The 23710-nt window shown below is 40.6% G+C and overlaps 2 protein-coding genes across 6 annotated transcripts in view; one reads left to right on the top strand and one right to left on the bottom strand.

The window, feature by feature from the left end:
* On the top strand, positions 1-12188 carry stx4 (syntaxin 4). 2 transcript variants are annotated; one of them, XM_034194117.1, is made up of 10 exons: positions 1-161; positions 459-563; positions 3102-3201; positions 8530-8604; positions 8703-8773; positions 9058-9166; positions 10126-10199; positions 10540-10677; positions 10751-10861; positions 10936-12188. In XM_034194117.1, the coding sequence occupies exons 1-10, from the start codon at positions 132-134 to the stop codon at positions 11014-11016; spliced, it is 894 nt and encodes a 297-aa protein (XP_034050008.1). In that variant the 5' UTR covers positions 1-131; the 3' UTR covers positions 11017-12188. The 2 variants fall into 2 exon arrangements, with proteins under 2 accessions (XP_034050008.1, XP_034050009.1); XM_034194118.1 differs by having other exon boundaries at positions 10751-10866.
* Positions 12189-16181: 3993 nt separating this feature from the next.
* srcap (Snf2-related CREBBP activator protein) overlaps positions 16182-23710 on the bottom strand; it is an 80578-nt gene continuing 73049 nt past the window's right edge. For all 4 annotated transcript variants that reach the window (XM_034193290.1, XM_034193292.1, XM_034193291.1 and 1 more), the window contains one exon: positions 16182-22358. In XM_034193290.1, the coding sequence (XP_034049181.1) occupies positions 17610-22358 (4749 nt within the window). In that variant the 3' untranslated portion in view covers positions 16182-17609. The remainder of the gene's footprint in view (positions 22359-23710) is intronic.

Here is a 23710-nt window from a genome sequence, read left to right as displayed (position 1 = left end):
GTAACTTGGTGAATGACCCCCGAGGAAAGCTACCAGTTTTGGTTTTGGGGAACTTTGAGTGTTTTCAAACGCTGGCATACTGTTTTTGACACTTTGGAACTCACTTAACCTTCTGTTTTGCTTACGTTAAAATGCGGGACCGAACTAAAGAATTGGGAAATGTAAGTTTACAAAAGAAAAAAAAGGCTAAGTGTAACAGGAGGACGTTAGCATGCTAGCTTGGCTAAGTTAAGTCTTCGGTTCGCTAAACTAACTTATCAGTATGTGGCCTCACCGTGTTTAAATAAGAAAAAAGCCATCAGAAGAATAAATGTTCTGCGGTATCTGAATGTTTTAAGTAGATGCAGGTGCAACTTCCGTTTGAGGCCAAGGCAGGATAGGGAGGCTAAGTTTTGTTTTTGCTTGAAGTTTAATGTCACTCTATTTGTTTCTCCTCATCCATATCAATGTGAGAGCAGAATGCTGAGTGTTCAGATGAAGATGAAGAGGGTAAAGCACTAATGATCAAACCGGGGACCTCTTCTGGAAAAGAGGAGAAAGAAAATGAAGCCTTCTTCAAAAAGGTGAACGTTTTTAGATCAAAAACTTATGAAATCTGAATTTCCTGGCACTCAATGTGGAATACTCAGTTAAATATTATTGTTTTGTTTGGCCATCAGTCTTGAAATCAAATGTATTTATTTTACAGTGATAAAACTGAGAGGAACCTTAAATCCTCACATTTCAGAAATAGTAATCAATCGTTTATTTAATTTATCAGACTACAAGCCAATAGTTTTCTAGTTTAATCACTACTCATGAATGTCATCAGTTCTGTTGGAAATCATTTTAACCTTTATACAGCTGTTTTAATTTTTCTGCTAATATGAAAACAATATTCTGTGAAGTATGCAAACTGGGACAAACCAGGATGCTATTTATTTATTCAGACTCTTTAATCTGACCAAGAACTCTGGAAGGGTGCTGCATGCTTCTGGTGTCAGAATGAGGATCAAGTCCAGGGGCCTGTACTACGAAGCGGGGTTATTGGCTTATCAGGGTAACTTCGGGAGTAAGTTGATGACGTGTGGAGTAACTTCCCGGTTAACCCGTACTACAAAAGGTGGATAGGTTTTGATCGAGGTATGCTGCCATGGCAATTTACGCTGCGTGCCAAACCTGCTCCGAGCAGGTTATGTTCTAGGTTAGCTTGCGGTTTTCGCTTAACCACTCCCTTTATAAGTACCACCCATCCACCGTCAGTCACTCCGAAGACAATGCCGGCCTACCTGGATGATCCGTTTGATATTGGGGCACAAATTGTGAGGGGCTCTCTTCGCAGGGCGAGAGTTTTTAAAGACTGCCAGAATCCGCTGACATACCCAGACGATATTCTCCATGAAAGATATAGATTCTCAGCCGAGGGAATTCGTTATCTTTGTCAGCTGATCGGGCCAGACGTCTGTAACATCACCCATCGTAGCAATGCCCTGACGATCGAGCAGATAATGTGCCTTGCGCTTAGATATTTTGCCAGTGGACAATTTATGTATTCCATCGGTGATGCTGAACATCTGAGCAAGAATACTGTATGTCGTATGATTCGCAAGGTAGTACTTGCTCTATCTAAACTGTTGTATGCATTTGTCGTTTTCCCTGGCCATTTATCAGCAATGCAAATCAAGGAAGGGTTTTATGCAATCGCGGGTAATAACTAATATCAAAATAGGTCTAATGCATGTCCATTAATTAGGCAAAGTGGGGCTTATCAATAACAATTTCTCCTAGGTTTCCCAAGAGTAATAGGAGCCATTGATTGCACACAAATCCCAATCAGTGCACCCCTGGGAGAGCACGAGGGCGATTATGTCAGTCGCAAATCTTTTCACAGTATCAATGTGCAGGTATAGCCGTTCTATTTGGCCTATTTCATATACCCATTATCGTGTAGTCCATTCTAAGCTCACCTTCTTTTCACTTATTTCAGCCACATAAGGGTTGCTTTGGTTTGGGTGATTTTTCTAAATATTCTAATATACAATTACTATAATTACATATTTCACATTCTTTTTCTCCCCACATGGGGCTGTCCTGTTGGATAACCTTCATGCCAAAGTGACATATATGTAACTATGTTAACAGAATGACCATTAATGGCTTTAAATCCTTAGATAGGTAGCCTATTTAGGAAACATTAAATTAACCTAACATCTATTAGTAAGCCTATGCCCACTTCTGAATCGTGTTGCATCTGGGCGTAATTAATGAAAGAAGGTCATTATTTTACCACATATCAGACATTCCACAGGTTAATCATCTGTAACAGATTTGGAGAACAATTGAATTGTACTGACGCATTTACCCGATCAGCAATACGTTGCCAGCAAGCCTGTCTTGCTTTATTGGCAGACGATATGTTCGATTTCCCCCTTAACGTTAATTTAAATTCCTCATAGCTCCGCATAATAATCGTGCATTCTTCTTCGGTAAAGTAAGGTGACCGCGCCATCATTGAAAAATGGTGACATGCGCTGCAACCTGCCCCTTTTATGTGAACGCGCACAAACTCCAATTAGGTTAACACAGGTTCAACAAATCAACATCTTAATCAGCGTCGTAGTACCGATTAACACCACTTGAGAACACCAGGTTTTGTCAACCCCGGTTTAAGAAGTTAACCCTGGGTTACATCTGAGTAAGTTAACCCCGCTTCGTAGTACAGGCCCCTGATGTCTCAGATACAGTTAAACCATGCAGATTACTTTTTCTTACATGGTTTAGGGTTACGGTTTTAAAGAAGTATGCAGAAAAGTGCAGTTAATCCAAATGTACCCATAACTTATTTTAAGTTAATCATCAAATTTGTGGAATTATGCTTGTTCACTGTTTAAGAAAAGAACAATATGCTGAATTTATACTGTTTATGGAAGCATTGGTCTGGCTGACAGTGATATGTTTCTGGTTTGTAGACTTGTCTTTTCACCTGTCTCGTTGCAATAATAAATGCTTTGAAGTGTGATTACATGAATGTTGGATCAAAATTGATAGTATGTGATAACGTTGTGCATGTTATTGTTTAAATTATAGCAGACTAGATTGTGTGTCATCTTTGCTGTTTTTAGGTCCATGAAATTCATGAGGGGCTGCAAAGTCTCAAAAAAATGGTGTCTGACCTTGAGAACAAACAGAAAACTGTACTGGGTGTGGCACTACCGGAAGAAAGTGAGTATGTTCAAGTATTTTGAAAAACATCACTTACAATTGGGGTATTGAAAACTAACCTTTTAGCGATTTAAAGGATTGTGTCTCTTATGTGCAACCCTTGTATTAATCGGTGAGGTTAGGTACACGTCACTTCTGGTAAAATGGCATATCTGAAGGTGAGAATCCGTACTTCCGTCACTGGCCGCTCGGTGAAAACATGCTCGGGCTGTGTGCTGTTTTATTGAAATCAGCTGATTTGGTTTTGTCTCTAGCTTGTTTCTATCAGCCAGCTGAAAGCGATCATTGCCTGGAACATTGAGATTTATGCACCAAGCTGACGTGACATGAGCCATTGTACATTAAATTGACTTTATTGATGAGTCTGACACCTTAAGCTGGGCAGACACTGCAATATTTTCAATCATTGTACTTGGCTCCAGCTCAAACTGTGCGACAAAACCACAGGGTGTAAAAGTTCAGATCGCACGATTTATGTTCTCACACTGTACGGCCCGATGCTCTGATGTGATCTGACTGCTCACATTGTATGTTCAAAAACCACACATCGGACTCGTGTTTCCGAAAGCAAAGCGTAAACAGAAGCTACTTTTTTCTTTTTTCAAACTTTATTTACATTTCTTATTTTTACAAAAAACTCTTGATGGGAGACATCAAAGTTAAAAAAAAAAATACAAGACTTTAAATGAGTTGAAGAATAATGGGGGGGGAAAAAAGAAACAGAAGCTGCTCTCCCTAAGAGATAATCACTGTTTATGCTCTCTCCGGGAGAGACACCAGGTGCATTTTGCGGTGGCAGCATCTTGTCTCAGCACTTCCTGTGGCATCTGTATGTGTCACGGCAGATGCTGCTGTTTTTGTATTTCTCGTAGCATCTTTATGCGCTGTAGCAAATGCTGGTGTTTTATTTGCCTGCCAAGGCAGATGCCGGTGTTTTCAGTTGATTTATTTATTTCAGACGTGTACATGTAAAAGCATAAGGAGACCAGAGATGAAAAAATAAAAATACAAGTATTAAAAAATGCTTTCAAAATCACTCGTCATAACAAGTGAATGACGAGCAGATGGTGTTTTCAGTTGATTTCTTTATTTCAGATGTGTACATGTAAAAGGATAAGCAGAAAAAAATAAAAGTATTAGTAGCCACAGTGACTTGTGGAATTTACAACCAGAGTCAAAGTTACTGAAACGTTAAGCTGCGTTCAGGTTGGCAGCAGGAAAAAAAAAAGTATTAGCAGAACTGCTGTTGTCTGCAGCGGCAGACTGCTATGTGAGCACTGCCATTATTTTATCTGAATTATCAGCTCTTTAATTTGGTGTTTTTGTTCTGTACTTTTTACTGTTGAAATTTTATTCTGTAATTGTTTGAGTTTATTTTGTTTTGGAGTTTGTCTTATTTAGTTATTATTATAATTATTATTAATAAATCTCAGATTTTTATTTCATGTGTGTATGTGGAGTATGTTGCAGGCCCTCCCAAACTACTTTAAAAGAAAACAGACCAGAAACAGCAACAACCAAAAAACAGGTGACTTATACTCCAGAAAATACCATAACTGAAAGATAAAACAGAGTTTGTAGCATTTTGTGCAGTGTTATATTAGAACAAAGCCTGGCTGTGGTGGCAGCTTAAAAAGCAAACTTTTTGTGAAGTAATAGATTAATTCCTTTCTGTAATATCACACAAATTATACACGTTAACCTGTAATCCCTCAGTGGCTAAAGGCCTGAAGGGGGTCATGTCATGGTGATATCTGTCTGTCCGTCCCTTCATCCCAAAAAGGGCATAAGCGTTCTGAAATAAACTTCTCACATTTTTAGTAGGAATTTTGGGAAACTTGGTACAATTCCTCGTTATAGGTTGGTAATAAGCATATTATAATATTGTACAAGATTAACACATTTTGGCATAATTATGGCCCTTGACTAACTAGACACTGCCAGTTTCATGATTTGGTGTTTGTATTCTGAAATCAACTATCGCATACCTTGAAATGTTATCAGAATGTAGCAAGTACATGATGAAGACCTTACTTGTGTGAAGCACCTTGAGACAACGTTGTTGTGATTTGGCGCTATATAAATGAAAATAAATTGAAATTGTATTAAAAATGCTGGGATCTGTATGTGTCACAGCAGATGCTGCTGTTTTTTGTATTTCTTGTAGCACTACTGGTGGCATCTTTGTGCTGTAGCAGGTGCTGGTGTTTTCTGTTTTATTTATTCATTTAATTGTTTGTCAGATGTGTACATGTAAATACATTAACAGATCATAGATGAAAAAATAAAAATACGAGTTTTAAAAAAATCTTCAAACTTGTACATTCATTAAATTCCAGCAATGAGGATAAGTAAAAATCAGATCTAACCAGCGACACAACACTGTAAAAAAAAAAAAAAAGTCTGTCTAACATGGAAATCCTGTAAAATGACATTAAAAAAAAGAAAAAGAATAGTGTTGAATTGACAGCAATAATTGCGCCGATTTTATCTTCAAAACAGGCAATTAACAGCTTATCTGTTCCAAATATTGTAATTGTTAACATGCAAAAATAAACACATTTATTTGCATTGTAATTATTATTTAATAAGTTATAGACAGATGGATAGATAGTAAACAGTTACTGAGTTTGTTAGTAATTGGCAGATGCGTATTTTCAGTTTCTTTTTTTCCGCCTTATTCTTCAACTCGTTTAAAGGTCTTGTATTTTTTTTTCTTTTAAAGTTTGATGTCTCCCATCGAGAGTTTTTTGTAAAAAATAAAGAAATGTAAATAGTTTGAAAAAGAAAAAGAATAAAAAGCTTCTGTTTACGTTTTTCTTCTGGAAACACGAGTCCGACAGGTGGTGTTTGAACGTACGTGAGCAGTCAGATCGCATCAGAGCATCAGGGCCGCCGCCATACAGTGTGAGAACATAATCGTGCGCTTTGAACTTTACACCCTGCGGTTTTGTTGCACAGTTTGAGCTGGAGCTGAGAACGATTGAAAATATCCTACAGTGTCTGCCCAGCTTTAGAAAAGTGAGCAAAGTATGCATTTGTACTGAGTTCAGCGATGTTTTCACTGACCAAAAACGGCCCAAGAGGGCAACTGGGGTATGCCTGACCTTAAGAATACATTGTTAGTAAGCCTGAGTGCTGTACTCCCTTTTGAGATTGCTTTATTTGTGGAGAAATCCTTTCTTGGGGGGGAAAAAAAAAATTCAGTAAGTTATTCATGACATTCAATGTGGCAGCCTTGCTAGGAATGATAGAAATATACAGCCCCCTTAAAAATAGCAACAGAGCGATGGTAATGATTTAGCTTTTTAATTAATTGTATGTTAAGAATACAAAATGTCTGGAAGAAATAAAGCCAGCTCAGTAATTTGTTTTCTAATATAACCTTTATATCAGTTTTTCACCAGTATTAGAAGAGGGTTCCAGTCAGTTTTGTTTGGGGCGGATGTTACAGTTTCCTGGTGGTTTGCACCATAGAAGGACTTTCTTATAAGAAAAACAGAATCAAGTCTCAGTTTGAGTCTGCCATGTGCCTTCTGGCATGATGTCGGGAAAATTTCACATCTTTAAAAAAAAAAAATCCTCTTTGCAACCATCATCTTGAAGCTGTGTAACTGGTGATGCAACAGATAAAAGTTACACTGGGCAGAGTTTCTCCAGTCACTGCCATAGAGCCTATAACTCAGAGTTGTCATGGGCTTCCCTCTCTAGTCTCCTTGAATGGTCAGTTAGTTTTTAAGAACTGCCTATTCCAGGCAGATTTATCATACAGTAGCACTGTGGTTGTTATTGATGCTACACCAAGACATACTCTGAAAACTGTAAGTGATGATTTAGTTGTTACAAGAAAGGATGCCCATATTATGCATTTCATTATGTCCGCCAAGGATGTTAAAATCACCTGCATTTATTTGTCTGTCTGTTAGCAGGATTACGTCAAAACTACTGCATGGATTTTGACAAAATTTTCACCACAGATATATATTAGGCCATGGAAGAACCCATTAAGTTTTGGAGTTGATCCGGATTCTGCATCAAGTTTCACTTTATATAGACTTTGAAGGATTACTGTTAGCAGGATTATGTCAAAAACTACTGTACGGATTTTGAGGAAATTTTCAACACAGATAGATATTAGGCTATGGAAGACTCAATTAAATTTTGGGGGTGATCTAGACTCTGGATCAAGATTTTACTTTATATAGGCTTTGGAGGATTACTTCACAGATTCTCACAAAATTTGCAACACAGATAGATATTAGGGCATGGAAGACTCCATTAAATTGTGGAGGTGATCCAGATCGGGATTGGCAGACGTCAGAAATCTCTGATTGCTCTTGTTTTGAATTTATTATGTAATGTTCTCTACTCAGATTGCAATAGCCAATCACAGATTAGCCTTTCTGTCCATCATTTACCTGTATTTTGGCATGCTTGGCGCCAGAAAGTTATGTTGGATCCAAAAAGGCTAGGACCAAAAGTTATATTGGATCGGTTCCCACTGACCAGTAGCGTTAGAGCTTACTGCCAACAGCTAGCCAATCAGAGCACGGCATACGAAGGTCAGGAATTAGCTGACAGACCCTGGTTGAAAAAATGACAACAAACATGTCAACAGCAGAAAATCGTCTGCCAGCGAGGTTTGCTGAGTTCACAGAGGAGGAACTGGTGGAAATATTGAACTCCAAGGATGCCAAAAACACTAAGAAGGTAGACAAGCACGCTACTGACGTTTTAGAAGCATTCATCGCATCAGAATCAATCATATGCTGTTCACAACAAAATAAATTGATCTAATTTACTTGACTCTTTGTTGTTTGCTTAATTTGGGAGGGTGGTGGAGAACATAACAATTACACCTCCTCCAATATAACTTTTCTTCATCCCATATTGCTCTATGTTGGACTCCTTACCATCCATTATTTGTATAATGTATAACATTTTATAGAGATTTGTTTTCACTCCGGGCACACTAAAGGGCATCATTTTAGATATTTTCATATATAGTTGCCTGGGTTTTTTTTTTTCTGTCATTGATAAACAGTGTGTAAAAGCCCAGTGGTTGTCAGAATTTTGCATGTCACTTACAGTTCAAAAAAGAGAACATACATTTTTTTCGTATCCATTTGTAATCTTTTCAAAGATTGGTGTGTACCTGACATGTCCGACTGGGAGCATCTACTGCTTCTGTCTCACTGGTTCAGCTAGCCTTTTTCAGGCTGAGTTTTGAGTACACCTCCTTTGATACTTTGGGATCATAACATCTTTGCAGGGGTTGCGCACATTTTCTCATCAAACATTTCATCTGTTGTTTTTCTCTTGGGCTAGGCATGAAGAAAGAGCTCCAGACTCTTCGAGACGAGATAAAAACTGTAGCAAGCCAGATCCATAGAAAACTGAAGAGTGAGTGCTATATGATTATTCAAAATTAGGTGTTTGGGGAAATTCAAGCGTACAATGTGTGTCTTCTGTTTGAATGACATCATTTATGTTTGCCACAGGCATTGAGCCGAAGAAGGGAGAGGATGATGGCAAATATATATCCATAAACATTAGGATGCAGCGGACACAGGTTGACCCTTTTCTTTTTGGATTTACGTATGTTCTCGTAACCTAGTTCAGGATTAGTTAAAGATATCACTTGTAGACCAATTTTTCATAAATATCATAATTGAATTCACACCTCGTGTAAGGTCCTGTATTCAGAGAAGCTGTTGAAGATGATTATGTGGTGTCAATATGAGAATGGCGGCTTATGTTAGGGCTTATGTCATTACTTTTACTTTTTGGTCTGTCAGCTATGTTAAATGTGTGGCGGCATTATTTATATTGAAAAACATCCCCTTGTCTTTCCAGCATGGTGTGTTGTCCAAGGAGTTTGTGGAGTTGATGGGCCACTGTAACAACATCCAGGCCCAATACAGAGATCGGAACGTGGAGAGAATACAGAGGCAGCTCAAAATTAGTGAGTGCATGGTGCAGTTTTTATTTCATTACTTCAATTATTGTTTTTTGTTTTTGTTGCTTTGAAGTGAAATGACATGAACAATTGACTAGTTTGACAAAAAAAAAAAAAAAAATCATTGCAGGTATTTTGATAGTCTGTCAAATCATGTGACAAAAGCTGTGACTTTTTTTAATTGAGGCTTTACTTATTTTATGTTTTGACTTTAAAGTCCTTGTTAAAACTCTTTCCATATTATTTTTAAACCAATCAAACCAGATATTTTAACTGCCTTTAGTCTAAAAATGAATGGTAAAATAGTTTAGAGTGTATTCAGTCTGACTAAACTGTAGGTTCTAATAGTTTAGAGTGTATTCAGTCTGACTAAACTGTAGGTTCTATCTATTTAAAATGGTTGTGTTCTTTAAGTTTTAACCCCAAAAACCTAATTGAACCTAATTAATTAGGCTGTTGGACATCAAATTGTCCATAGTTCTACAGAGTAGATGGTTAGCAGATGAATAATAAATGACAAACTCTTCAATAAAATGACAAATATCCATTGTTACAGGCCTAAAGTCTTGTACACGCCCTGAGACCCAGGCTCACTGTGCTGTGTTGCGTCATTATGTGCTTTCAGCTCTCATATTAACACATCGGGTCTCTTCTCAGATGCACTGCCTGCAAATGTGTTTTGTTGATCATGTTGATGTAAGAATCACCTAATGTAACTGTCTTAGTAATAACTTAAAATTGTCAGATATGCACTCACTAAAATAATCTTCAGTTTGAGATTGTTACATTGTAAAATGTGTGAACACCTCCATTACTGTACCTCAACAAAAAGAGGAACCTTTTATTATAGTTATTCACTTTTAAAGGTACTTTTTTTTTTTTTTTTTTTTTACAGCAGCATTGTTTCTTTCTCCAAACATCATCCTGTCTGGAAAAAACACTGACGTGTTGCTGTTTGACTTTAGCTGGGACAAATGTAACGGATGAGGAGCTGGACGTTATGCTGGAGAGCGGGCAGACGGATGTTTTCACACAGAATGTGAGTCTGAGGTGGAAAGCCTTGTCGACTGCGTACCACATTACAAACTAACTGCTGTAGAGAAAATTTTATTTGAAGGTGTGTTTATGTCATCTGTCATCTAATAGCAGTGATTTATTTTTTTTAAATGGTGTATGTGTTAAATGATCAGATTTGCTTTGTCATAGCAACTCTTATTTGCTCAAATGGACAACAGATTTGGTAAGCGTGCAAAAGAAAATACTAGTGTCGCAGTAGCTTACTGTATAATGAACTCTTAAATAACCTTGTGATGCATGTTTTTGCAGTCATGTGATGAAATTCGAGCTAATTTTCTGCCTGTCTCTGCTGCGCTGCACAGATCTTGATTGATGCTAAAGCCACAAGGCAGGCACTGAATGAGATCGAATCCCGCCGCGATGAGATCTTGAAACTTGAGCGAAGCATACGAGACCTGCACGACATGTTCCAGTACCTCGCCATGGAGGTGGAGGCTCAGGTAATGCAACGTGGGTCAAGGTTCATTTGGGCTTTTAAGTGAGTGACCTTATTCTGGCATTTTTTTGCTGTAGGGGGAGATAGTTGACAGGATAGAAGCCAACATCAAGCAGTCAACAGACTATGTGGACAAGGCAAAGCAAGAGACAGGGAAAGCAGTCACCTATCAACAGAAAGCACGCAAGGTACAGTGGTGCTTAGCACTTGAGTTTAAGGGTTGTCAGGAATACGTATCTAACTAATCTGTCTTCTATTGCAGAAAAAAATTTGGATTGCAGTATGTTTGGCCATCCTGATCCTCATCATAGTCATCGCGCTGATTTCAGTCTTTGGCGTCTGACACTCCGCAGTGCGACTTGGCTGTAGATTGCTGACGTGATCAGATCCCCCTCGACTGTATTGTATGGCTCCATTTTCATTGCGCAGTAAATTCAGTTAAGGGGAACTTTGCTGTTTCAAGCTGCCTTACTCGTGTTTCATATTTGCATTGTAACCCCCTGTTCTAACAGGTCATTCTTGAGATGTGGCCTTCACTGTTGAGACATTCTAACTCGTACACAAAGAGCAGCATGCCTCTACAAGTAGACTAATAATTACAATCTTGCCCGCATTTACACTAGTCAAGCAATAATACTGTTGACTCTGGTCAGGACAAATCGTGAACTGTTACATTGGTGCACCCTCCTGCCAACAACCCACAAAAAAATAAAGGGGGCGGGGGGTCCTTGAGAAAAAAAAAAACAATGCAGTATTGTAGAGTCAACACTGGTGGTTATATGCTGTTCTCAGGAAAACTGTGCATTGATTGTTATACTGTTGTTTATGAAATAATCAGAACAATTTTCTACATTAGGGTTGTCATTTATAGGCATATGGACTAATTATTGTACATAAGTAGTGTTGAAAAACTATGCAGATTATTTTTAGAAGTTGAAATGTTTCATAATGCACACATGTAACTGCAGTTGTAAATGTTTTTTTGTTTTGTTTTTTTGCGCATCTACCCCTTGCTGTTGTTGGGGGGGCGGTGTAAGCACTGCAGTGACAGGCCCAAGGTCCCCACATGCAGTTTAGCTTTTGAACATGGTTGTCCTACCTTTTACACAATTACAATGTACAGCTCATGTTGAGATTATCGTGTGCATTAACACTGCCAGATATGTTTGGAATTAATTGTTTATTCAGTTGTTTTTTGTTGCCAGTTTAACTGATGTCTTTTGCCTTTCACTTTAAATGTAACTGAACGATTCCCGCAGCAAAATCGTTAAAATTGACCACTCTTTCACATAAAGGCTTGCAGCGCTATACCACAGTATGACGAGTCTGTAAAGAAAAAAAAAAAAACGGTCAACTCGCCCATCCAGTTTTCTCTGGCAGGCTGATGAAAATGAGGGAGCAAGAGGACAGAGCAGTGTTGAATTTTGCTACTGTGTAATTCTATGGCTGTTGAATTTAGAAAACTGAACACATTTATTTCAAGATTGTTTTAAAATAAAATTTACCATGTTGTAATCTGCTTTTTCTTTTTTCTAAGCTCTTATAGTTGGTTGTTACCTCCGCCAAGGAGGTTATGTTTTCAGTCGCATCCGTTTGTTTGTTGGTTTGTTAGCAGCATCACTCAAAAAATCCTCAATGGATTTCAATGAAATTTTTACCAGGGGTGCATCTTGGCCTAACTTAGAAGTCATTAAATTTTGGTAACGATCTGGAACACGATCCGGATCCAGTAAATTTTTTTAAGAATTCTTTATCATTGCAGGATAGGGCCAGTTTCATCATTTTCACATCTAACTTCATGAAGACGGGTCACAAAGGCTGAACAAAAATTAAGTTAGGACACAACAATAATTTAGCATTTGTTTCTCCTCACTGAATAAACTTATTAGAAATAAAAACTTGTGTAGTTCATGCAGTTTCTCTTTAGAATACATTTGCTGAAGATCTAAGGGTTTAACCCTCTGGGGCTGACCAAGCTTTAAATTATAATTAATTATTCTAAATTGTAAACAACTTTTTATGATATGAGTTAGAAACTTTTTTTTTTTTTTTTTTTTGCTGAAAAGTTAACTGCGGACTTTTGAGCCACCGTCCACCATCTTTGTACTCCTCATAGAAGCTGTGATGACGTGAGTACTGTGAGTGTCCAATCGGAATTGGTTCACGTCACATGGTTTTCCAAAATCCAATCATAGGGCAGATTCACCTCACGTGACACACCAAAGATTGTTTTTAGGAGTGATGTTACTAGTTTATTATAGTTTGCTGTGTGTTTTGAATAAATGTGTGGAAAATTATTTTCCGCTTAACTTTTTCCTTTATTTCTGATTGTAAACCTTAATTACACTTATAAAACACAACTATAGCGTATACAGTAGTGTTCAGAATAATAGTGCTATGTGACCAAAAAGATTAATCGTTTTTGAGTATATTTGTTACTGTTACATGGGAAACAAGGTACCAGTAGATTCAGTAGATTCTCAGAAATCCAACAAGACCAAGCATTCATGATATGCACACTCTTATGGCTATGAAATTGGGCTATTAGTAAAAAATAAAAAGAAAAGAGGGTGTTCACAATAATAGTAGCATCTGCTGTTGATTCTACAAACTCAAAATTATCTTCAAACTGCTTCTTTAGCAATCCTGTGAATCACTAAACTAGTATTTAGTTGTATAACCACAGTTTTTCATGATTTCTTCACATCTGCGAGGCATTAATTTTGTTGGTTTGAATCCATGATTCTGCTCGTTTACTAGTGTGCTTGGGGTCATTGTCTTGTTGAAACACCAATTTCAAGGGCATATCCTCTTCAGCATAAGGCAACATGTCCTCTTCAGGTATTTTTACATATCCAAACTGATCCATAATACCTGGTATGCGATATATAGGCCCAACACCATAGTAAGAGAAACATGCCCATATCATGATGCTTGCACCACTGTGGGTTGAATTCAGAGTTTGGGGGTCGTCTCATAAACTGTCTGCAGCCCTTGGACCCAAAAAGTACAATTTTACTCTCATCAGTCCACAAAATATTCCTCCATTTCTCTTTTGACCAGTTGATGTGTTCTTTGGCAAATTGTAACCTCTTCTGCACATGTCTTTTATTTAATAGAGGGACTTTGCGGGGAATTCTTGCAAATAAATTAGCTTCACACAGGCGTCTGTCACAGTACTTACAGGTAACTCCAGACTGTCTTTGATCATTCTGGAGCTGATCAATGGGTGAGCCTTTGCCATTCTGGTTATTCTTCTATCCATTTTGATGGTTGTTTTCCGTTTTCTTCCACGAGTCTCTGCTTTTTTTTTTTTTGTCCATTTTAAAGCATTGGAGATCATTGTAGATGAACAGCCTATAATGTTTTGCACCTGTGTATAGGTTTTCCCCTCTCCAATCAACTTTCTAATCAAACTACGCTTTTCTTCTGAACAATGTCTTGAACATCCCATTTTCCTCAGGCTTTCAAAGAGAAAAGCATGTTCAATAGGTGCTGGCTTCGTCCTTAAATAGGGGACACCTGATTCACACCTGTTTGTTCCACAAAATTGACAAACTCACTGACTGAATGCCACACTATTATTGTGAACACTCCCTTTTCTACTTTTTTTTTTACTAATAGCCCAATTTCATAGCCTTAAGAGTGTGCATATCATGAATGCTTGGTTTTGTTGGACTTGTGAGAATCTACTGAATCTACTGGTATGTTGTTTCCCATGCAACAATAAGGAATATACTCAAAACCTGGATTAATCTTTTTAGTCACATAGCACTACTATTAATCTGAACACTACTGTATATATTTTGAAAATACAGGTTGTCCTGAAAAAGAGCCATAAAACTTGATTGTGGGATGCAGGGGGAGCTGTTAACAGCAATAATAAAATATTTATGCCAGGTGAGTGAACTGTCCAAAAAATGCCCTCGGACCCCAGAGGGTTAACCACTGAATCTGAAACATGACGGTAGATGCATGAAACGACGTGGAATAAGTCTCTTTGCCAAAGAGTATTCCATGTGACGTCAGTGACCCTATGGCCTTGGCAGAGGTTTGCGCTCTCCGAGTGCTTCTAGTTATAAATGTAAACTATTTTATCACTTAATTCCCATTTGTCTTTTTATCAGAATATCTGAAAAGACAACTGATCGCAGTGAAACTTGGAAGACATCGACCTCTATCCATGTGTTAAATTGTGTGGAGGTTCACATCTTGTCTTTGATTGGTTTTAAACTAACTGAATGGAGTCTGAGGGCAAGTTGTAGATTGTCACATCAGATTCCTCTGAAGTCATCTGTGACAGAAAGTATCACAAGCAACTGTACAATCTATTCTATGAAGATATATGAATCTTTGGGCCATACAGACATCATTCAGCAACAAGTCTAAAATGAACACCCAGAGATAAATGAGCTTCGGTTCAACTGGTCCAACAGAATCACAACTAATCCTAGTCATTTATAAGAATGTTATGCGATACAAATCCATCATATTATCCATATTAGCAACGTAACAGGTCTTGGCCTCAACTTTATCTAAATTTTGGGTCTGTTAGTGAAACATGGCGGCCAGTGATCAACTTAGTAATTTCTCTGCTTTCTTGTTGATTTACTGCTGATGAATTATACCTTACGTGTAGTTTTTTCCTGGCCAACTGATTCTGCTCTCTCTCTCTCTCTGTCCAAGGACAGATGGCAGGATTGATGGCTACAAACTGCAGGGTAGTGGACTGATTGTGAGATGCCAGGCCAGGAGCTGGTGCTGCACACTGCAGTCTGCATTTAGAATGGACGTCACGGGAACAGGCCCACTGACGGCATGAGCAATGCTGGATGACCCCTGCCTGTGGTGCAAACGCCTGCATTCACTTCTCATTAAATTTTTCTTTCTTTTATGTTTGATTTCCTGTATTGTTTCTTCAGCATTGGAACACTTTGCAAAACCTTGTAACTGTTAGAATAGTTTAAGCAGTGGGTCACCCCTCTGAGTCTGGTCTGCTTGAAATTTCTTTTCAATATCATCAGACGGAGTTTTTCTTTACCACTATCAGATGTGTGGTTGTTCTAGGGATTTGTAAGGTTAGACCTCACTTGTGTGAAGCACCTCGTGTCAGCTTTGTTGTGATTTGGCACTATATAAACTAAATACATTGAATTGATTCAGATATGATGATCAGCACTTGTATGGAAAACAAAATTGTTAGTCCAAACAAAATTCAGTTTTTCACCAAAGTGTGATGTAGTAATGTTTGAGTGTTGTACCTAATTGCTTCAGTGTTGTATTTCCTATGTGCAGTTCCATTGTTATGGCCTATGTTGCAATGCCTTCGGTCAATCATGTCTGAAGAACTACACCATTTTGCCGATCAGTCCACCTCGTGATCTTGATGTGTCCAAAGCACAGTTTCAATTTATTTTAAGCACTTCATTACATGTATATTTGCGAGTTACAAACTACAAACTGAACTTCTATCCCAGCCACCATTTACAAAAAGAAAAAACTGGAAACTAATATTTTGGTCTTTTTATTCAACTGTAATTGTCTTAAATTTTTCAAGTAAAACAAGTGGAATTACAGGGGATCAAAGGAATGCAACAGATGGAGAGACAAATCAAAATAAGACCATCACCATAAACTATCCATCTTTTCAATAATCATCTTGCTCAAAACAGCTCTGACCAATCCAAAAGTAAATTGACAATTTACAGTCATCATGGAACTGTACCAGTATTTTTATTCACATATATTGTCAAAGTATTTTACAGGAGCCAGGAGCAATGGTGCAAAAAGTAAGTTGTAGCATTGCTGCACAGGGTGATTTCCTTTGTTTCCTCCAATGGACTTGAACTTTTTTCTTTTTTTCGATGATGCAGTAAGATCAACACCATTGCTTCAGGTGCTTCACAAGGCAATCTGAGGTTCAAACACATTTGGCCAAAGAGGCACTCATTTTCATAACAACTGCCCTTGCAATATAAATACGGTACATGGCAAAGGTTGAAAAATTTTGCTGCTGCTGGGGCTGTGGTGTGAGCCAAAGATATAACATCTCAGACAATTTACAAGTTCAATCACTACATTTAGAACTGCAGATACAGCGTGAGGTACCATAACCCACTGACTGAAACTGATGGGGGAGGGAGGGAATAACTGATTACCACGCCACAATGCACTCCAAAGCTGAGGATCGCATATCAGATGTGCAAATGAGAAAACAAGCCTGGATTCAATTAATTCCAATGAACAGATTTTGACATGGAAAAACGGGGCCCAAGCAAAGCTGAGGTCCAGTATAGTGCAGCAAAGATCACATTGACAAATCTGTTCTCTTCCTATTACCCTGGAAGAAATAAAAATGTGCATAACTTATCAACTGACTACAGAAATACAATAGTCAGGACATCTGATAAATTTTCAAAACCAAACTCTCTAAAAACCAACTTACAACTGGTCACTCGAAGGTAATGTTTTAATGTCACAAGAAGGATTTCTCACTTATAACCCCACTAAAACTGTGGTCTAATCCCATTTTAAACACAAGATTTGAGTTTTCCAGTCTCTTAATGGTTACAGTACATAATGTCAACTAACAATCTGCCTTTTTCCTCTCTTGCACTATTGTCCCCCTCAGTGGCAAAGGTACCCACTGTACAATCTGTGTAAGGACACACATTGACGGCACTCGGATTGTTTTTTTTTTTCTTCCCTCTCCGTCGAGCGTCCCGGAGCCTTCTGACAGTGACTGAGCTGGTGAAAGGACCAGCTCCAGTTGGGTAAAGAGCGCCTGAGAGGCAGGGAGGTGACGAGATTGTGTAGCACTGCTTGCATACGTTACAGTATACAGAAAAAGCAGCAAACTTGGAGGTCACGACATGCTCTCTTACCGTGCTCCGGAGCAACGCTCGCTCCCTTTGGTGTTTCCCTTTAGCACCCTGATCATGTTTTGTTGTGACGGTGCTGACTGGAGGATGAGCGGGTGTTTGCTGCCGGAGACCTGGCCTGCACCACTGCCAGTGCTGTAACACTGCGCAGCACCCTGTCTGGTGTTCCCTCTGTCCTTGTCGATTCCTGCGGGAGCCTGTGTGACCTCCTACCTTCTTTTTGACTCTCTTTTGCATGGCCTTGCCTCTCTTTTGTTTTGTCTCTGTACTTTGCCTGTTCTGTTTCACGGTCACTGCCGGAGGAAGTGGCGCGTGAGTGGGATTCTCTGTGCTCCATGTTCTGAGAGCTGATACTACAAGTGCGCCGGCTACTGTTGCTGCTGCTTCGACTGCTGCATCCACCAGCGTCACCTTCACCATCACTGCTCATGCTGCTGCAGGCACTGTGACCTCGTGATGAAGACTGTGCATCACCCTCCTTTCCTGAAGACTTCCTACTGCCCCTCTCCTTTTCCTCAGGTTTACTTCTTTTGTACTCAGTTTCCAGAGGTGGGACAAAGGAACCAGGGCAACGTCTGGTGGAGCGGGAAGTAGAGCAGCTTGACTGATTGGGTGGAGAGGATTTACTGCCACTAGATTTATTATTAGAAGAGTTACTCTGCGGTAACGGTAGCACACTTTTGCTTTTAGGTTTCTGGTTTTTGTCTGAGGAGGAAGTAGGGGAAGTCATGGCGGCCTTAGCCCCCGAGTCTTTCCTGGTCGTGTGACCAGGAGTATCGACTCTGCCTTTCATTGCTTGTAGCTTGGCTGCTGCATTGAGTGCAGAGCATCTCTTCCCGAGAACTTCAGGCTCAGGAGGCAGTGAGGGCAAGCTGTTTTTTTGAGTTCTGTTTTCGCGTACAGGCTGCAGTCCTAAAGAATTTCTGGTAATTCTAACAGAAGATGTATCGCTACCCGACTCGCCGCCTGTGGATGTGGTGGTATTATTTGATGTATTTCTGTCGGAGCTACGTGTAGGTCTCTTTGCTTGCCGGGTGTTGTTCCCTTTATCCTCTTCCTGATCCTGTAACCTTCGCTTGGCTGATCGAGTCAACCGGTGCTCCTTCCTGCCATTGCTGCCTTCAGAGTCGGAGGAGGAAGATGAAGACCGACAGCGCCTCCTTCGAGAGGCAGACACAAATTCCTTCTCACTGTTTCTCACTTCCTCCTTCTCCCCTTCCTTTTTGTCTTCCTTTCCTTGTTCAGAGGCGGCATCCCCTCGCCTCCTCTTGGCAGGATGTCTGTTCTCATAGGTCCTCTTGTGGTGACTGTGACGAGTGAGGGTTGATGTAGAGCAACCAGATGATGGCGAAGAGGAACGCGCAGACTCCTGACTGCTTTGACAAATAAGTGTTCTTTTCCGAGTGGGAATTTTCTCATCTTTGACAGCTTCCTCCACTGCTTGTTGCTTCGGCTCTTTCTGAGGGCCAGTTACAGCCTGTGATTCTTCACCTGCTTCCTCATTTCCTGACTCCAAGTCTTTGGTCTCAGAAGAAGAGTCCACATTCCTCCTTTTGGGCCAAGACTTCCGCATCTCATGCTTTGTTTCATGAACCACTTTAACTGGCTTTTCTTCAACATTCGTAACATCTATTTCCACTTCCATGTTTGTTACCTTGTGTGGATCACTGTTTGATGCACACGCTTTCTCTCGCGGTGCTAAATGTTGCCTCTCTTCAGTGGGCATGACCGATGAATCACAAGGAGCAGGTGGGAGCTCCGGGGTCTCTGTATAGGCAGATGTGGATACCTCTCTAGAAACCTGTGTGGCAGCTGAATTGTGTACTACAGAGGACACTGCTGCATATGTTTGAGTAACAGTTACTAGAGTGTCTGTTTGCATTGTGGCAGCTGTGGATGCTGCTACTGAAGCAGAGGTGAGTGTGACGGCATTCGTGGTAGTGACTGTAACTGACTTTGGTGGAGTAGATGTGGTGGTGGGCAATAATGGGACTGGTAAAGCAATTGTGGCTGTTGCTACTGGGGGTTGGACATTGACAGTCTTTTCTGTTGTGGCAGTGTTTGAACTTGTGTGTTCTTTGAAAGCGGACATTGCAACAGTACTCAATAGGGTTGAAGGATTTGCCGTTTCGGCTTCCTCTGTTGGGACTGATGTAGTTACTTCAATGTCAGTACTGGCACTGACAAGTGTTGGAGAAGGACTGCAGACTGGAGCAGATAAAGTAGGTGATGTTGCAGAGGAGTTCTCAAGCACAGCTTCAGGTGATTCCTGTGTCTGTGAATCTGCCCCCGCTGTTTTTATTGTTGGTGAGGTTGATTCCGGTGGGACTTTGGTTGGTTTAACATCTATCTTTGCTTGGTTTGGGAGTGTTGGAACTGTATTTAAGGCAGATGCCGTGACAGGTGTTGGTGCTTCTGACAGTGCAGCAGGGTCAGAAATATTTAGGGTTGTGTTGGGCACTGAGGGTTGTTTTGTTGATGGTGATGGACCTGTTGAAGTTGATGCCATAGCTGTTGGTGTAGGAGGGAAAGATGATGAGAGTGGCTTCAGCAATGCTTTAGCTGAGCTTGAGGATGCAGCAGGCAGAGATGAGGACTGCAACAAATTCTTCACAACAGTAGTATTAGTTGTGACTGCTTTCACTGTAGTTGTGACTCCTCCTGCAACACTTGCTGCATCTGTCGTTATGGTGGTAAATATGATGATTGCTGTGACAGGGGCTGATGTGGGGTCTCTGACAGTACTGGCAGAGGAGACAGAAGGTAGCGTTTCAGCAGCTGGTGGGACAACTGTGACCGTTTTGGCCGAGTCAGATTCTACGTTTTCTGTGGAAGGAACTACAAGGCTTGGTTCGTCAGAATCTTTAGAAGCAGTAGAAACAAGAGGTGTTTTTCCAACACTTGAAAGAGTGTCGGCGAGAGAAAAGTGAGGTGTGGTTGTTTGGGTAGCTGTAACTGGAATAGTGGCAGGAGTGCAACATGTGACAGAGGTTGTAGAGGAAACTTGAGTAGAAGCTGTGTCAGAATCAAGAACTGGAGTCACAGTTGAACTAACATCTTGGGCTGAGACCAAAGTGGAGACTGCTTCATTATGGGGTGAGTCCACCTGAAATGCAGGGGCATCGAGAGTTTGGTTTGAAGCTGAACCTACTGTGGAATCCTGATCTGTCTTTGTTGTGGAGGTTTGGTCTTTCATTTCAGCCGAGGATGAAACTGTGGCCAAGAGCTCAGTCTGAATGTCTGACATTTCAGCTTTGGTAGACTTGGAGCCCTCAGCTGTTGCCACAACAGTATCTGTAGGGGTCTGAGACATGGATGATGATTGGATGTTTGGCTCTGCTCTACCATCAGTTTTTAAATGAGGGCCAGAAACATTAGTAGCAGGAGTCTTTTTAGAGCCCGTATCTGATATAGTTGAGTCTTTGCGGGGACGTCCCCTTTTGCGTTTGGGTGACATAGGGGGGTTTTCCTCTTCATTTGGCGAGGTGGGCTGGGGTAAAGATGTTTCCTTGTGGTTGGGCTCAGGTACTGCAGAAAGATTCTTTGGGGGCCTGCCCCTTTTTCGTTTCACTGGTAATAAAACTGAATTTACACTAGAGTCTGTGGCAGCTGAAGTAGTGTCTTTGCCTGGTGGCATGTCTGTTTTCCTGGGTTGGCTGCCTACTTTGCCTCGACCAAAATGCTGCTGTTCTCCCAACTGAGCAGCCATTCGTGATTCAGTTTCTAACCTGCGCCTTACAGGAAGATTTCTCAACACAGGCATGTCAGGGGAAAGATGGGGTGGGGAATATGGTGGATAACCTCTGACAGGTTGTGGTTGTGGAGACTGGGTAGGGGTAAAGTCTTGGTCCTGATCAATTTTGGCATCAGTTGTTTTAGATTTGCCATCAGGGCTCAGCGATGTGTTGTCTTTGTCAGGTTCCTCACTGTGCTCCTCCATTGCTCTCTCCTCTGAGGAGCGTCCAACTCCAGTGCCACTTCCTCTCCGCCTCCTTTTTCTTGGCTCCTTATCCTCCACCACAGTGACCAGCCTCCCAGGAAGCTTCCGAAGGACTTTGGCTGATGGTGAATCCTCCACCAGGCCCTGTCGGACTTCACCGTCTGCTGACTGCCGCTTGCGAGGTGATCGTGAGCTGGTGCTGGTGGAGGGGGGAGACAGTGCGTCTTTGTCTTTGCTTTCATGATCCTTTGCCTGTTGATCCCCTTGGTGAGTGGATTCCCCAGACACCTTTTTCCCATCTTCCCCCTCCTCCTCCTCCTCCCTATCCGATTTGGTGTATTTGCTGCCCGACTCTGCAGCACACAGTTTTCCTCCTGGAGAAGAGGATGTAGGAGGTGATGGCACTGGACTAGGATTAGAGCGAGTTGGCTGAGTCCTGGCTTTCATGGTATGGTGATCTCTTACAGGAGACAAGGTTTTTGAAGATTTGGATGACTCTTGGAGTCTGGTTGATATATTTGTTTTGTGATGGTCTACATGGAATGAGCTAGTAGACACAGTACTGGCATCTCTGGCAGCTCCTCGTCCTCTCTGTCCAAACCGCAGTCTTTCAGGCACTTCTCTGGAGGTAGGAGAGTCCGGCTCTATTTCGGGGGAGGCTCCACGTAGCCGCCCGCTGGTCCTTAGTGAAGTTACACACTTGTCTTTATCCTTGGGTTTTCGCCCACGGCGTGCTGGAGTTGGTGCAGGCTCCGTGGAAACTGGTGGTGTTAAAAAGTCATCATCTTCATCAGATGAAGCATGAAGCTTGAGGCCTTCCTCCTTGGCCTGGTCCAGGCCTTTTCTGGCAGCCTCCACCTGCTCCTAAACAGCCACAAGCACAAAATGTTTTAAAAATAAAAAAATACCGTGTTACTATTTATTTGATATAAACTACCTTCACATAAATATCTTGATTCTTTAAGACATGCAGTGGACAAAGCAGTAAGAATTTTTATGAACACAAAAGATCAATTTGATTATTATTAAAAATATAATTATGTTTCACTTCAGCACCTCACTTAAGGAAACATTAATGGTACTAATGAGGGATGGACAAGTACTGTTATTTCCTGTTTCCTCTTTTCAGCTTCATTTAACTCTCACAGTTTCAACTATCAGAGATTCTTATTCTGAGCATCAAATAAACTTTGGCAAAAATTATGCAATCACCACAGAGAGGATGATCACCCAGCGTTCGTAATGGAGAGTAAATGGATAAATTACAGACATGACCCAAAACCATGTTCTTCACTCGCTGAACATTCTGGCATCATACAACAAACCTCAAGTTAATCAAATATTATTGTATTATTTAATGGGATTATTTTTTTGATGAATGGAATCAAATTTGACTTCATCACCACCCCTCTCCATTCTCCATGTAACGTGGAGTTGCACGAAGGGCATTCCGTGTAAAACGTGTCAGATCAACATGCAGATCCGCCTCCAAAGGTTTTTCAGAATATCAGACAGCACATCACCACACAGTGTGCACCGTGTGCAAATCTTGATGGCATTAGTTTGTCTAAAGCCTGGTTCACATGGCAGGATAATTAGGCCGATATCGGACCCGATCTTCCCCTTCCAACAATCTTAAGGACGCCCCAGCAATCGTGATGACGCTAAAGATAATCTTATCAGATATTCCTGCCGTGTGTGGTGTGGTCAGAGCGCTCTGATCTGCTCGGAAAGATGTCAGGAGCGCTCCGATCGCAAATCGGGGATATTCAACATGTTGTTTTTTTTTGGCCCGATATCGCAGCATGTGTTGTGTCCTCTGACCAAAACGAGCACGCAGCCTGCTGAATGTGATGTGCAGCCAATTAGAAAGCGAGGTGACGGATGTACGGTGCAGAAAATAAAATCAAAACAGCTGATCTGACTTACCAGAAAGTCCGGCGGTTGCACTGTCTCCACTCCTTTAAAGAACGCCTTTTCTTTTTCTTTTTGTATTTCTTTTTTCCCTCTGTTTTAAATAGTCCACAAAGTATCTCCGTTTGTTTACTCTGAAGTCACGTTTAATCTCGAGAGATTTTGTGAGATTTCCTTTCTGAGCTGGGAATGTTTGTGTGTGAAATCTGTTCGTGTGTGGTGTTGTTGTCCTTACCGTGTGGCTGAACACCACACGCTGTATGACCAAAATTGTCAGATCTATGATTTTTTTTTTTTTTTTA

The sequence above is a fragment of the Thalassophryne amazonica genome, chromosome 18 (assembly GCF_902500255.1).
Source record: "Thalassophryne amazonica chromosome 18, fThaAma1.1, whole genome shotgun sequence".
Classification (NCBI taxonomy): domain Eukaryota; kingdom Metazoa; phylum Chordata; class Actinopteri; order Batrachoidiformes; family Batrachoididae; genus Thalassophryne; species Thalassophryne amazonica.
This window is presented reverse-complemented; position numbering and strand designations above follow the sequence as displayed.